The 13,513-nt window shown below is 38.7% G+C and overlaps 1 protein-coding gene across 1 annotated transcript in view; it reads left to right on the plus strand.

Annotated features, from left to right (window-relative positions):
- The first annotated feature begins 4,140 nt into the window (after positions 1 to 4,140).
- Positions 4,141 to 13,513, plus strand: part of Tg (Transglutaminase) — a 34,015-nt gene continuing 24,642 nt past the window's right edge. The window contains exon 1 of the mRNA XM_086554375.1: positions 4,141 to 4,537. Coding sequence (XP_086410501.1) covers positions 4,402 to 4,537 — 136 coding nt within the window. The 5' untranslated portion in view covers positions 4,141 to 4,401. The remainder of the gene's footprint in view (positions 4,538 to 13,513) is intronic.

A 13,513-nucleotide genomic window follows, 5' to 3' on the forward strand; every position in this document is an offset into this window, starting at 1 on the left:
TTAATCTCCACAGTAATGCCCTACTCTACAATACCCAGTGAATCTTGATGTCGGCTTCTCTAGGATATGTAGGATTGGAAGAAAGAAAAGAAGAATTTCCCATTCAGGTGCTCCATTTAGGCTGCTTATGAACCTGGCTCTGCGCCATTCTGTGGACAGGGTTTGTAAACACAGGAACCTCTATACACCCCTATTCATTTATATATATATTTATTGATATATATATATATATATATATATATCTATATATATCTATCTGTATATATATAATATATATACACATATATATATATAGATATATATATATATATATATATATATATATTTACACATATATATGTATATATATACATATACACACATGTGTATTTATATATGTATATATATAATGTGTGTGCACATTATATATATATATATATATATATATATATATATATATATATATATATATATATATATGTATATATATATACATACATATCTATATATATGTATATGTATATATATGTATATATATAAATAAATATATATGTATATCTATATACATATATATATATATATGTATTTGTATATATATATGTATATATATAAAGATATATATATGTATATATATAAAGATATATATATGTATATATATGTATGTATATATATGTATATATATATACATACATATATATATATGTATGTATGCATGTATGTATATGTATATATATACATATATATATGTATGTATGTATGTATGTTTGTGTGTGTGTGTGTGTGTGTGCATATATGTATGAATATATATATATGTATAATATATATATATATTTTTTTTTTTCTTTCTTTTTTTTAATATATTATTATCATTATTATTTATATTATTATTATATATATATATATATATATATATTATATATATATATATGTATATATATATATATATATATATATATATATTATACATACATATGTATATATACATATATATATATATATATATATATATATATATATATATATTATGATAAGCACACACATATGTACACCTATCTTGTCTTGTAACTAGTCATACCATTTCCACTTAAAGAGCAAGAGGAAGAGCACTAGGCAAATTTTCCTCCTCTTGTGTCCCAATCCGAATAAGGAGAAAAATGTTGTCATTCACGAAGGGCATCGGGGTCAGAATATCTATTTGAATGAATATATGATTGCTGCCTTTAAATGTACGAATATTGCATATGAATGTATGAGTATTGTGTTCAGAATGTACGAATTAAAATTGAAGAAGATAACAGACTGAACAAAAGTTCTCGTTTATCGCAGCTGCACTCGAGGATCAGAACGTTTTGCTGTTAGGTTAATCAACATTGCGTTCTGTTTTTGTTTTTTTGTTTGTTTTTGCCAGTGAGTCAAACTTCCCTAATTACAACACTTTGAATCACGAACTTCATCATTTATTCATGTTTGAGTACTTGTAAAAGGGTTTATTCTATATAATGGTTTATCTTGTTCATAATCCATTAAGAAAATACAATACGTTGTGATATGATTACTCACAATACGTATCGTCCGGTTCTAAAACGTATTTCCTCTGATCTCTCTGTATTATGTCTTCGTTTTATGTCCGCTTCTGCCCCCCCGTACCCCCCCCCCTCTCTCTCTCTCTCTTTCTCTACATATATATATATATATATATATATATATATATATATATATATATATTATATATGTACACATACATATAAACAAATACATATGTATATATTCTTTTCCTCCACACCCTCTTCCTCCCGAATCCTACCTCTCCCCCTTCTCCCTCTTTCCCACTCCCTCCTAGAATATAAAAGGGAGTTTAATACACAGCGCTATCTTTTGCGAAAGTCTCCCCGACTTGTCCTGTCGCAATTCTCAAGCAATAGAAGCAATAGGGACATCAAAACCCAACGTGTCCTTGTGTTATACGAACTCCCTCTGTAAGCGAGAGCCACTGAAACGGGAAGGGAATGTCTCCATGAAGTGATGTTTTAGTCTACGTTGCTTTTCGGATCTGGGTGACTTTTTTTTTGTTTAATTATCGTCGTTGTTATCTTGATGATGATGGTCATGGTGATAATGATGATTATCGGGATCAAGATGATGATAACGATCATCTTAATTATAATGTATGGTTGTTTATACTACTATCATTATTAGTATTATTATTGCATTTATATTTATCATTATTAGTATTATTATTGCTATTATCTTTATCTTTATTACTCTTATCATTATTATTGTCGTTGTTAGAATTCGTACTTGTATCAGTGTCATCAACACCATTATTGATGTCATTGATATAATCATTGTCATAATTATCACTTCTATTGTTGTTATCACTACCGTTATTACCATTATTATCACCATTAGTAGATTCAGTATCATTATCGTAATTACTGTTATCATTGCCGTATTTTTATTAACATCATCATCGTTTCTGCTGTTATAATTATTGCTGTTGTTCTCATTAATATCCGTATCGTCACCGTCATTGTTACATTGATATACTCATTATGGTATTCATTATAACAACAACATCAATATTGATAATAATGATACTAATACTAATGATAACAAATACAACAACAATAATAGTAATAGTAATAATGATAATAACAACAACAATGATAATACTCAAAATAAAGATAATAATAATAATCATCATCACTACAATTGCTGCTATAATTGTTATTGCTATCATTAACAATGATTACAATAACAAAAATAACAAAATCATCATTACTGACAATAGAAGTAGTAGTGGCAATACATTGGTAATGATAATGATAATAATGGTAATAGTGCTGCTGATGGTAACAATGATGAGAATGATAATAATCATCATCATATCAATAATGATATAACAATGATAATAACAATAAAAATAGGGATAATAATAACGATGATAATAAAGATGATAATAATAAGGGTAATAGTAATAATGATAATGGAAATGATAATGAGAATAGTAATAATAATAATAATAGTAACAATGATTATGATAAAAATTATAACAGTAATAACAACAACAATTTTCATATTCATACCTAAAGCAGAAAAAAACAGGTGTGTGATCAATATTTTTACCACGTTATAGAAATATACAAAATTTTCTTGGCTCGAAAATCGTGAATACTTATCGTTACTTATCATTCAGGTGTCTTCTCTCATAACGTGCGTTTCTCTCTATACTACAATTGTTTTCATTCATTCATGCATATGCAAGAGGTTGATATCGTGAAATCCCAGTATTAGAGCAGGTTCATTTTTTAAAAGTAATATATGTTATTGAGTAACAGCGGAATGCATGAAGTGGCGTTAGACATTCATCAATTGAGATACAAAATGGCCGGGTAGTTCAGCATTAAGGCACTCAAATAACTTCAGCGAAGCTATTCGAGCCTTGCATAATACAGTAAGACGGGCATTATTTGGTATGCGGGCGCCCTTACCGCATTCCATCAAGTCTGATTTTTCGTATGCGTTTACCCTTCCTTACTAACCCGTGGCTGAATAAAAAAAAGGACAGCACCTGTTCGAGAGTCTCTTTAACTCTCTCTCTCTCTCTCTCTCTCTCTCTCTCTCTCTCTCTCTCTCTCTCTCTCTCTCTCTCTCTCTCTCTCTCTCTCTCTCTCTCTCTCTCTCTCTCTCTCTCTCTCACTCTCTCTCTCGTTCTCTTCTTCTCCCATTCTCTCTAATCATATATCTATCTATCTCTCCTTTTTGTGTATAATCTGTCACCCTTCCTACTCGGTCTGGATTGTTTCTTGAATGTTTGTCGCTCACCTTCTAAACGCCGCCACTTATCTCCATGTCCTCCATAGATGCCTGGGAAGGAATTCCATTCAAACCTGTCCACTTCACTCGCTACTCTCGTTCTGCCCAGAGTCACGTAGTATATTTAAACCGTAGAATATTCTCCCATTATGTGTCAAATTATGGAGAAGATCGTCTTTTTGTAAATCAAGAATATCAATCCTAATGCGTTTTTAAAGTTCGAGAAGAAGAAAAAAATTGTGCATTTTCTACCATAACTGGAAAAGTAAGCACGGTTGGCACCCCTGCGCGTCTAGTCCATGGCTGAGAGAGTGTACATATATACCCAAGCTTCCTCGGGGACTCACCACTAGGCAACCCACAGCCGCACGTCATCTCGCCGTGCGCCTCCGCTCCTCCGCCGCCACATTCAAGTGCCTCCTTCTGTCAGCTAATTTTCAAGAGTGCGCAAGCCCCTCGGTGGGAGAGATCTGTGGTGATTCACGCTCGGAGACGAACATTTTTTCACGTTGCTCTGAAAGTGGTTTTAAACACAAAGAACGCTCAACTGACCTGAGATATTTCTTGACAAATTAAGGTACCTATTTTGAGTGGCTCACCTCTGCGATGGGGAACGTCTGCTCCTCCTGCAAGGATTCCGGCTGCTTCGCCTGGCTCCATCCTAAGAAGCCTAACCTGCCTCCCAAGATAGAGACAGAAAGCCGGCCTAAGCCTGTCACACCTGTATACAACGAGAATGATGGTGAGTACACGGCGCCCCGACAACGAGTAAGAGTGAGTGTGCGAGTGAAGAAGAGTAATCCCAGTGGTGTAGGAGGCAAGGGGAATAATAGCTTGTTGTAGGATAAATTGTAAATACCTTTGGAAGCTCTTAACCCTTAAACTCTGCCTTAAGGAGTGTATGACAGTCACTGAATGAAAGGTCTAGACTAATAATCCGCTAAATATCATAAAATGGAAACATCTGATTTAAAGTGTAAGTGTGAATGGATGAAAACGCGATATTTATCGAGAACCGAAGCTAACACCATGGATTTTGATAAAACAAAAGAAAGCACGAGAATCGCGAAATCTATCTTAAGTACCTCGTATGCTTGAAGAGACGCTGCAATGGGAACCCCTCCACGGCGCGTCCTGAGTCCGAGCGCCCGAACGCGGTCTCTCAATCATCTGGAGAGACCGAGTTTCGCGCTCGTGATTCCGGACACGAATTCTCCTTTTCTCAATACGCTCTCTTATTCGTAATTCTTCGAAGTCCGGATCTCAACTTCGGATTAATTCGATGCGAACGCTGGTCGACTCTCGCTGAATAATCCGTGTAATACAATATACACTGATTCATAAAACGTGATCTATTTTAAGCACAGTGTTGAGAGAGAACGGTAAGCTATAAGAAGCCGTTGGGTGTGGCAGCAAGGAAAAATAATTAGGCGAACAACGAGAAATCAAACTATTATTGTAAATCTGAACTCGGTGCACGTGTTTTCAGTGAGATAAAAAAAAGCATTAGATATTCTTGCTTTAAAAACAAGTAAAAATTCATAATGCATAACCTTTCGGGCTGCGAGCGGATGTGTACATCATCAGAAATATACACAGTGCTGGAGGTGATATTTGTCAGTCAAATACTATTATTCTAATTCCATCCGAGGCCGCGATAATCAAATAGCAAAGGCACCCATGCGAGGAAGAAATCCACTCTGCAGACAGTTTGGAAGTGAAACACAAAGTACATAAACACATCCAATTTAAGCACACCAACACCGCGAGGGAGTGCTAAGTATGAGCTCGCGCAAAATACGTTCACTATTACACGTATAAACATAAATACACGCAGACACAGCACACACACACACACACACATATATAACACACACACACACGCACACACACACACACACACACACACACACACACACACACACACACACACACACACACACACACGTGCACTATCAGGAATTTGCAAATATTAGCACAACGTCCTAAACGAGTATAATACATTGGCCTTATATTAGTCACAGTACTTTCAACTATACACAAAATTATCCAGAAATTAACATCTATATCAACTGTTATTCTTGTTTCTACTTCATCTAGGAAAAAAAAAATAATTTAGAAAATCCCTTCGTAAACATTCTCCGTCTAGACAGAACAGAAAGCGTACGAAGTCTTGACAGCGCTCAGACCGGACACGCCCCTTCTTCAAGCTTAACCTATATTTGCCCTCTCGCTTTGGTCACGGTGCACAATTCATTAAGCCACCTTTTAAGGATATACTACTTCCTTTTTATAAGAGTGTCTTGTTAGTGGGCATCTGTATATGTGAGGTATGTGTACATTGTTACACTCAAGGATCTTGAGTATACTACATGTACACATATCTGCTAATTTGATATTATATATTCTTGACTGGAGTGTTTAAAAGGAATAGACGCTTATTCTCAAAATAAGGACCGAAACAGGCATTAGTGCCATACATGACCTACAGTACGAGAGAAAGATTGGGAAAATGCGTTCTCACTGCAGACGCCTCCAATATTTCTGAAACAGAAAGCCTTCTTTAAAGAACAAACTTGACCATAAAGCACATGACATCCAGGATATTTGGCGCTGAGAACGATCGCTGTTGGCCTTATGGCGCAGTGTCCTACATGCGGCGCCTCAGGGAGTGTCTTGTAAGGTGTTCCAAGTTCTCGCTCCAGCCGAGAGGGTTGTAATTTCACGATTACATCTCCCCGCCAGCGAAGGAACTGCGACATGGATGCAATACAGAGACGGTACTCAGTTACGACAAGGTCCAAAGTCTGCAAGTTATCGAACGCACACTTCGCCATTACGGGCGCGTCGGATTCACAAAGGTGAAGATCTCCCGCCTCGTTATAGTGCCTTGTCTCTTCGTTTTGAAACATGTGATCATCGACTCAGTTTTTTATCTGCGTTAAGATGATTGATTCTGAGAAATGTCTCACGCAAAGCACAGCCGATCAATTAAAGCTTCATAACTTGAGAGTTTAGGGTAAATGATCAGTTCCTGTTGAACGTGAGGCGCGATGGCGGGAAGTGGGAGATTGGAGTCGGGGAGGGTTCTCCGCTCACGTTTTTCTTCTCTCAAACTTGTTCTAATAACTTCCTCTTTAATCGCCTATTATACAATATCCTTGCATTCTCATGGCAACTTATGCATTTAAGTTTCTCTTAGAAACCCTCTCGTTTATAAAGCGCATGCAATATTGCTTTGTGTGACCGAACCCGCAAGAGGTCGGAGGTCATGGGAGAGGCAAACGCACCCAAACATGCACACATATACATTCATGTTCAAGGTCACCCATGCCCGCCTCTCCGCTCCAGACCAAAAGGCCCAGATATCATTTCGTTCTCCCGTGTTGCTTTTGTTTATCCTTTCTTCGTTTACACACGGACTTTTATCGGGTGTGCAACTGCAGTGCAACGTTTGCTGCTCGGGGCCATAAGCATTCTGTTATGCTATCGGATTCCTCCTTTCATGTAATCTTATATTCGTTCATACACAGTCTGTCTATCAACACACACACACACACACACACACACACACACACACACACACACACACACACACACACACACACACTCGCTTGGTTGTATATATGTATGTATGTATTAACATACATATATATCTTTCGAATGCAACACCAGGATATTGCCATGTCGACAGATGGTTGTCAAGATCTGTCACTCTGCAACAAATTCAAAGAGGCTATCGAAGGTCAGAATTAGTCACCACAGAGCATCAGTCACGCTTCCATTGATTATAAATTGGTGACGATTGCATTTCGAGACTTATGTTGCCCCAGTGGGACAGCCAGAGGCTAACACTTACAGAGATACAGATAGGGATATATATGCATACATACATACATATATATATACAAATTTATATATATATATATATATATATATATATATATATATATATATATATATATATATACATATATACATATATACACGCACACACACACATATGTGTATATTTATGTATGTATATATATATATATATATATATATATATATATATATATATATATATATATATATATATATATATATATATATATATATATATATATATATATATATATATATAGAGATATATAAATAGAGAGAGATATATATAGATAGAGAGATAGATAGAGATAAGATAAGAGATAGATTGATTGATAGATAGATAGATAGATATACATATACAAATACATACATATATATTTGTATGTATATATGTCTGTGTATGTGTGTGTGTCTCTGTGTGTGTGTTTCTGTGTGTGTGTGTGTGTGTGTGTGTGTGTGTGTGTGTGTGTGTGTGTGTCTGTATGTCTGTATGTGTGTGTATGTGTGTATGTGTGTGTACGTATAGATAGATAGGTAGATGGATATCCATAATGACAAAGAGTAAAGAGAGATGAACAGAGAGAAAGCGAGAAAGAGAGATAGAGAGAGGAAGGGCAGACCGCGCGTGAAAGCCCTTCTCTCTCCGCAGACTACTGTGGCCGATAAAAGATGTCTCCGACCGGTGTGTGTGTGTTTGCGGCATATGCACATATGCTTAATATAAAAAACCATGCTGATGTGAGCTACAGTCACATCGTTATTAATGATAAACATGTCTTCGCCATCGCTACATCGAGATGATAAGTTAAACTGATAGTTTCAATTCACAACTGGGACAGACGCCTCTGCAGTTGCATGCATGATATGGTTTTGACTGACCACCCTACGTCATGTCAAGCTCTCCACAGTTGATGGTGTTCAGGAATTCGCTTATTCGCTGTTGCGAATGCCACATGTGTAACCGTAAGATAGGGTGAGTTAAATTAAAATGTAATTGGGAAGGATTCTGTGTAACAAAAAAAAAAATAACACACACCTTTAAAAAATATCAATTCAATGTATATTATATAAAAACAAAAACATATTAAACTTGCATGTTTATAATTATAAAATTAGAATAGTATAAAAAGGAAATCGAAGAGAGCAAATTGTCCATGAAAACAAACACATAGAATTCCTACTTCTAACAAGGCAACAGAGATAAAGCTATCCGCCTGAAAACCGCTTCTAAATATTTAAGACCACGTAACGATAAGATGACCGCAAGACTATGTACTTCTGTAAGGTCAACCCAAAATGATCTCTCCGTCGAGAGGATATGACAAGGAGGAGATGGTCTTAGAGAATTTTCTACGTACAGAAGAAGAGAAGGACTTTGGAACGTAAGAATGAAAATTTAGGAAACGTGTGGTCGAAACGAGAAGGCTCTTGGAAGCAAGGAATCCCTTTTGATGAAATAAAAGGACAACTCCCTTTTAGACATAAAAAAGGGTTATGGACGCCAAACCAAAGTTCGTCGACGTGCCCTTTTTAATTAATAACCGTCGTTATCTTGCTTACATTAAATGCTCGAGTCGCAGTGGCCTGCATACATCATGTGCATCGGTACACTGACACTTAATTGAATTAAAGATAAGACAAAGACGCTAAAATTTTCTACCAGAATGCAAAGAAATAACATACAAACCATACACCCCCCCAAACAAATACCCCCCCCACACACCCCATAAGATATTGTCCCCCTAACCCCCCATCCACCCATACACATTATTCTCACACAGCATATTCACACAAAAACACACAAAATTGGTCCCCACACAACACGCCGCTTCCCCCACCACACACACAAAATTTAATGCATGCATAAAACGGCCACAGTAAGTCGCTCATCGAAATTGAGTGCAAGCGTGCACACAGCAATGGTAGTACAAAAAACATAAGGGTCACTGCACAAAACAATTTTTCGCATCTAAACAAAATTATTAATGGAATGCATTAAATCTTTAAAAAAAAAAAATAATCAAAGAAAACTTATGCGAGAAAGTAGAGATAGGGAATCTAAGAAAAAAGGGAGAAAAAGAGAGGAAAGTAATAAAGAGAAAAGGATAACGAAAATTCGTTTACTCTCGTTTGGAAAGGGCCATTCCTTGAAGAAGGAGAGGAGAGAGTGAGAGAGAGATGGAAAGAGGGATGAAGAGAGAGCAAGAAAGAGAGAGAGGGGGGAGGTAGAGAGAGAGAGAGAGAGAGAGAGAGAGAGAGAGAGAGAGAGAGAGAGAGAGAGAGAGAGAGAGAGAGAGAGAGATAAAGAAAGAGAGAGAGGGGGGGGGGAGACAAAAAGACAGATATAATAAAATAACAAACAAACTGCACTGAACTTAATCATGCTTTTCTGCATATCGAGTACCGTAAGACACATTCATAAACTATATCCTCACATTGAGCGCTCAAGGATTGTTACAAAGCCACCGTAAGGAATGGGGGAGAGTAGGGGCTGTGGGAGGGTGGGGGGGGGGGCAATGGAGGGCAATCGCGCAAGAACCTGATGCCGGAAGCCTTGGTATTCTGATATCCTTAGGAACACCTTCTTATGAGTATATCTCGGGCAGGGCTGAGGTCCCGCGTGACGCTCTCACCGCGCTTTTGCAACAGCGAAGATCACGTCCATTGCGTTTGTCCTCAGCCTCACCGCCTTTCATGGGGCGTGTTGTAAGGACAGTATCTCGCGGCTGTCACATTTCTCAGCCGCATTCACGGTCAACCAAGAAAAGCAGTTTTTATTGCCCGTAATGGAGAAAGGAAATGGCATGGCATGGGGGTCCTAACAGTGCAGGGCTATGGGGCGGTCCCCAGAAAAGAACCTCGGGTGAGAAACAGGGCAAGATACAGGACTGGCGGTGTGGGGCCGACCGTGGGGTTTGCTCAAGTGGAAAGGGTCCGGGAGATGAGGGTCCGGTGTAGTGAATGGAGGAGAGGTAAGGAAAGGAGGGCTGGAGTCCCTGCCGGCGGAGATGGAGTGATGGAGAGAGAGGGAAAGGAGGGAACCTAAAGGCTGAGTTATGAGGGAATTCGAAGGGATTGCCGGGGAGGAGAAAGTCTTTAGTTGAAGGTATTACAGCCATGTCGTGGAATAGGGGTAGGAGGACAATAGGGATGTAGATGAGGTATGGGAGTGTGAGTTCCAAATTGGAGCGAGGCTCAGATTATGCGGATGAAGAAAAATGCGCCTTAGTTAGGGTATGTGAGGAAGAGCCATGTAAGTGAAGAAGGGAAGGATTGGGGAAGGACAAGAGAGAAGGGGAAGACATTTAAGAAGGTTAACAATAGAGGGCGCTTGTGTGTGTATCGGCTTTGGACAGAGGGGGAAGTGGGGAGAGAGATGTGGTTGAAAAAAAGGTAGACGAGGAAAAAAGGGTAGGGGGAGGTAGAAGGGAGATTGTAAAAGAGAATGAAAGTGAGCTAGCGGGAGAGAGAGAGAGAGAGAGAGAGAGAGAGAGAGAGAGAGAGAGAGAGAGAGAGAGAGAGAGAGAGAGAGAGAGAGAGAGAGAGAGAGAGAGAGAGGAGAAAGAGAGAGAGAAGAGAGAGAGAGAGAGAGAGAGAGGAGAGAGAGAAGAGAGAGAGAGAGAGAGAGAGAGAGAGAGAGAGAGAGAGAGAGAGAGAGAGAGAGAGAGAGAGAGAGAGAGAGAGAGAGAGAGAGAGAGAGAGAGAGAGAGAGAGAGAGAGAGAGAGAGAGAGAGAAAGAATACATTTACTCAAAAGTTTTAGTCATTTACTTGGATATTACAGATATTTTTATAACTGATCAGATTGAAGATACATGAGGTTAAGAATGGATAATAGTTTGAAAATCGCGTATTCATGGTAGTACTGCTACTACTATTATTTATATTACAACTACAACAACAACTACTACTACCACTGTTGCTGCTATTACTACTACTACTACTACTACTACTACTACTACTACTACTACTACTAGTATTCCTATATGAACTACTTTGTAACTTGACAAGCATCCAGGGTATCGTATCAGCATCCCCAAATTATCGTCAATCCCTCAAGCATTTTCCCTTGTTTACAACTTTCTCCATACACTTTCATCTCTCACGGCTGTCAACTGACCTTGATTATGCTCGAGACAGGTTTACGTTAGCCTGCGTGATTCATCGGTCGCTGGGTATCTCTTCCTCCTCCTCCTCCTCCTCCTCCTCCTTCTCTACGCCAGTTTTTCCCCTTCCCCTCCTTTTCGTCTTCTTTCTAAGCCTCATTCTCTTTGTCTTTCTCTTTCTCTCTTTCATTTTCATTTTTATTTCCCTTCTCCTCCTCTTTTCCTTCTCTCCCCTCCTCCTCTTCCTCCTTCTCCCCCTCCTCCTCTTCCTCCTTGTCCTCCCGCTTTTCCGCCTCCTCCTCCTCCTTAACAGCCGAGTACTCCCTGCCAATACCCTTCCCCCAGGCCCTCCCTGCCGCCTCGCCCTCCCCCTTTGGTCGCCTTGTACCCCCTGCCAATACCCTTCACCAAGGCCAAGGCAACAGGGGAACTGAATACTGGGATTTCTACATATTTCGCCCAACAGACTAACGGGAGGGAAACTATTCGGGAAAATCGGCATCTGAACTCAAAAGAAATGGAAATTATAGAAAAAAATCTGACTCTTTTGTCGGAATAATCGGGAAGAGAAGGAAAGAAAATGTGTAAAGAAAGTGAAACTCGGTTGTATTCACACAACTGAAACTACGAGATCCGGTTTATAAGGATTGTGTGTGTGTGTGCGGGGAGAGGGAGAAGGGGAGGAGGGAGGGTGAGGGAAGGTCAGTGGTGCGGGATGTGTCCAGTGGGGTTTGCGGTGAGAGGAAATGTGGGGAGGTTGGAATAACTCTGAGGCTACGTCTAGTAAAAAAGAATCTGTAAACTTCTGTTGTTAAACCTATTTCATTGACTGGAGTAGCTATTTTCCTTATTTATAGCTCTACGAATACAATAAAGTTATTGCTAGCCAATATTGATTATAGCTATATTCTGAACTATCCATAGACCCATCAAAAATAGCTCGGCACATGAACCTATATCAGCAACGCTTGCGCACGAAGACAAGCATACTCAAATCTCTTACGCGTCACAAGTAAAGAATCCGAACCTCTATTAGCGAAGAGAAACAATAAACACATGTTCAATAGAGTGAACGAAGGTGTAAATATTCAAGGAGGTAAAAATAGAGGAACAGGGAGCCAGAGTCTAGCTTGGGCGGCGCACCTACCTCGCATGCAGTAGGCGCAATTGCTTGCCTTTGCTCGTCGCCTTACTCCGCACTCTGTCTGCACGTCTGTCTGTCTGTCTGCTTGTTAGTTAGCCAGTCTGTTTATCTATCTCTTTGTCAATTCCCTCGTCTGTCAATCAGTTTATCTAACAGTTAGCCAATCTGTCTTTCTATCTGCTTGTCAGTTAGCTAGACTATTTATCTCTTTGTCAGTTGGCTAGTCTGTTTATCATTCTATTTGTCAGTTAGTCAGTCTATCTATCTCTTTCTTAGTTAGCCAGTCTGTCTATATACATGTTTCCAATTAACCGGTTTGTCTATCTATCTATCAGTTAGTCATCTGTCTGTCTATATGTTTGTCAGATAGCCAGTCCATTTATCTATACCTTTGTCAGTTAACCGTCTGTTTGTCTGTCTGTCCGTCTTTCTGTCTGTCTGTTTGTCTGTCTCTCTATATATATCTATCTATCTATCTCTTTCTCTCTCCCTCTCCCCCCTCCTGTCTCTTTTGCTAGCTCACTTTCACTCTCCTTTACAATCTCCCCTTCTACCTCTCTCTCTCTCTCTCTCTCTCTCTCTCTCTCTCTCTCTCTCTCTCT

The sequence above is a fragment of the Penaeus japonicus genome, unplaced genomic scaffold, assembly GCF_977035675.1.
Source record: "Penaeus japonicus unplaced genomic scaffold, GWHDUDI00000001_assembly GWHDUDI00000029, whole genome shotgun sequence".
NCBI classification, from domain to species: domain Eukaryota; kingdom Metazoa; phylum Arthropoda; class Malacostraca; order Decapoda; family Penaeidae; genus Penaeus; species Penaeus japonicus.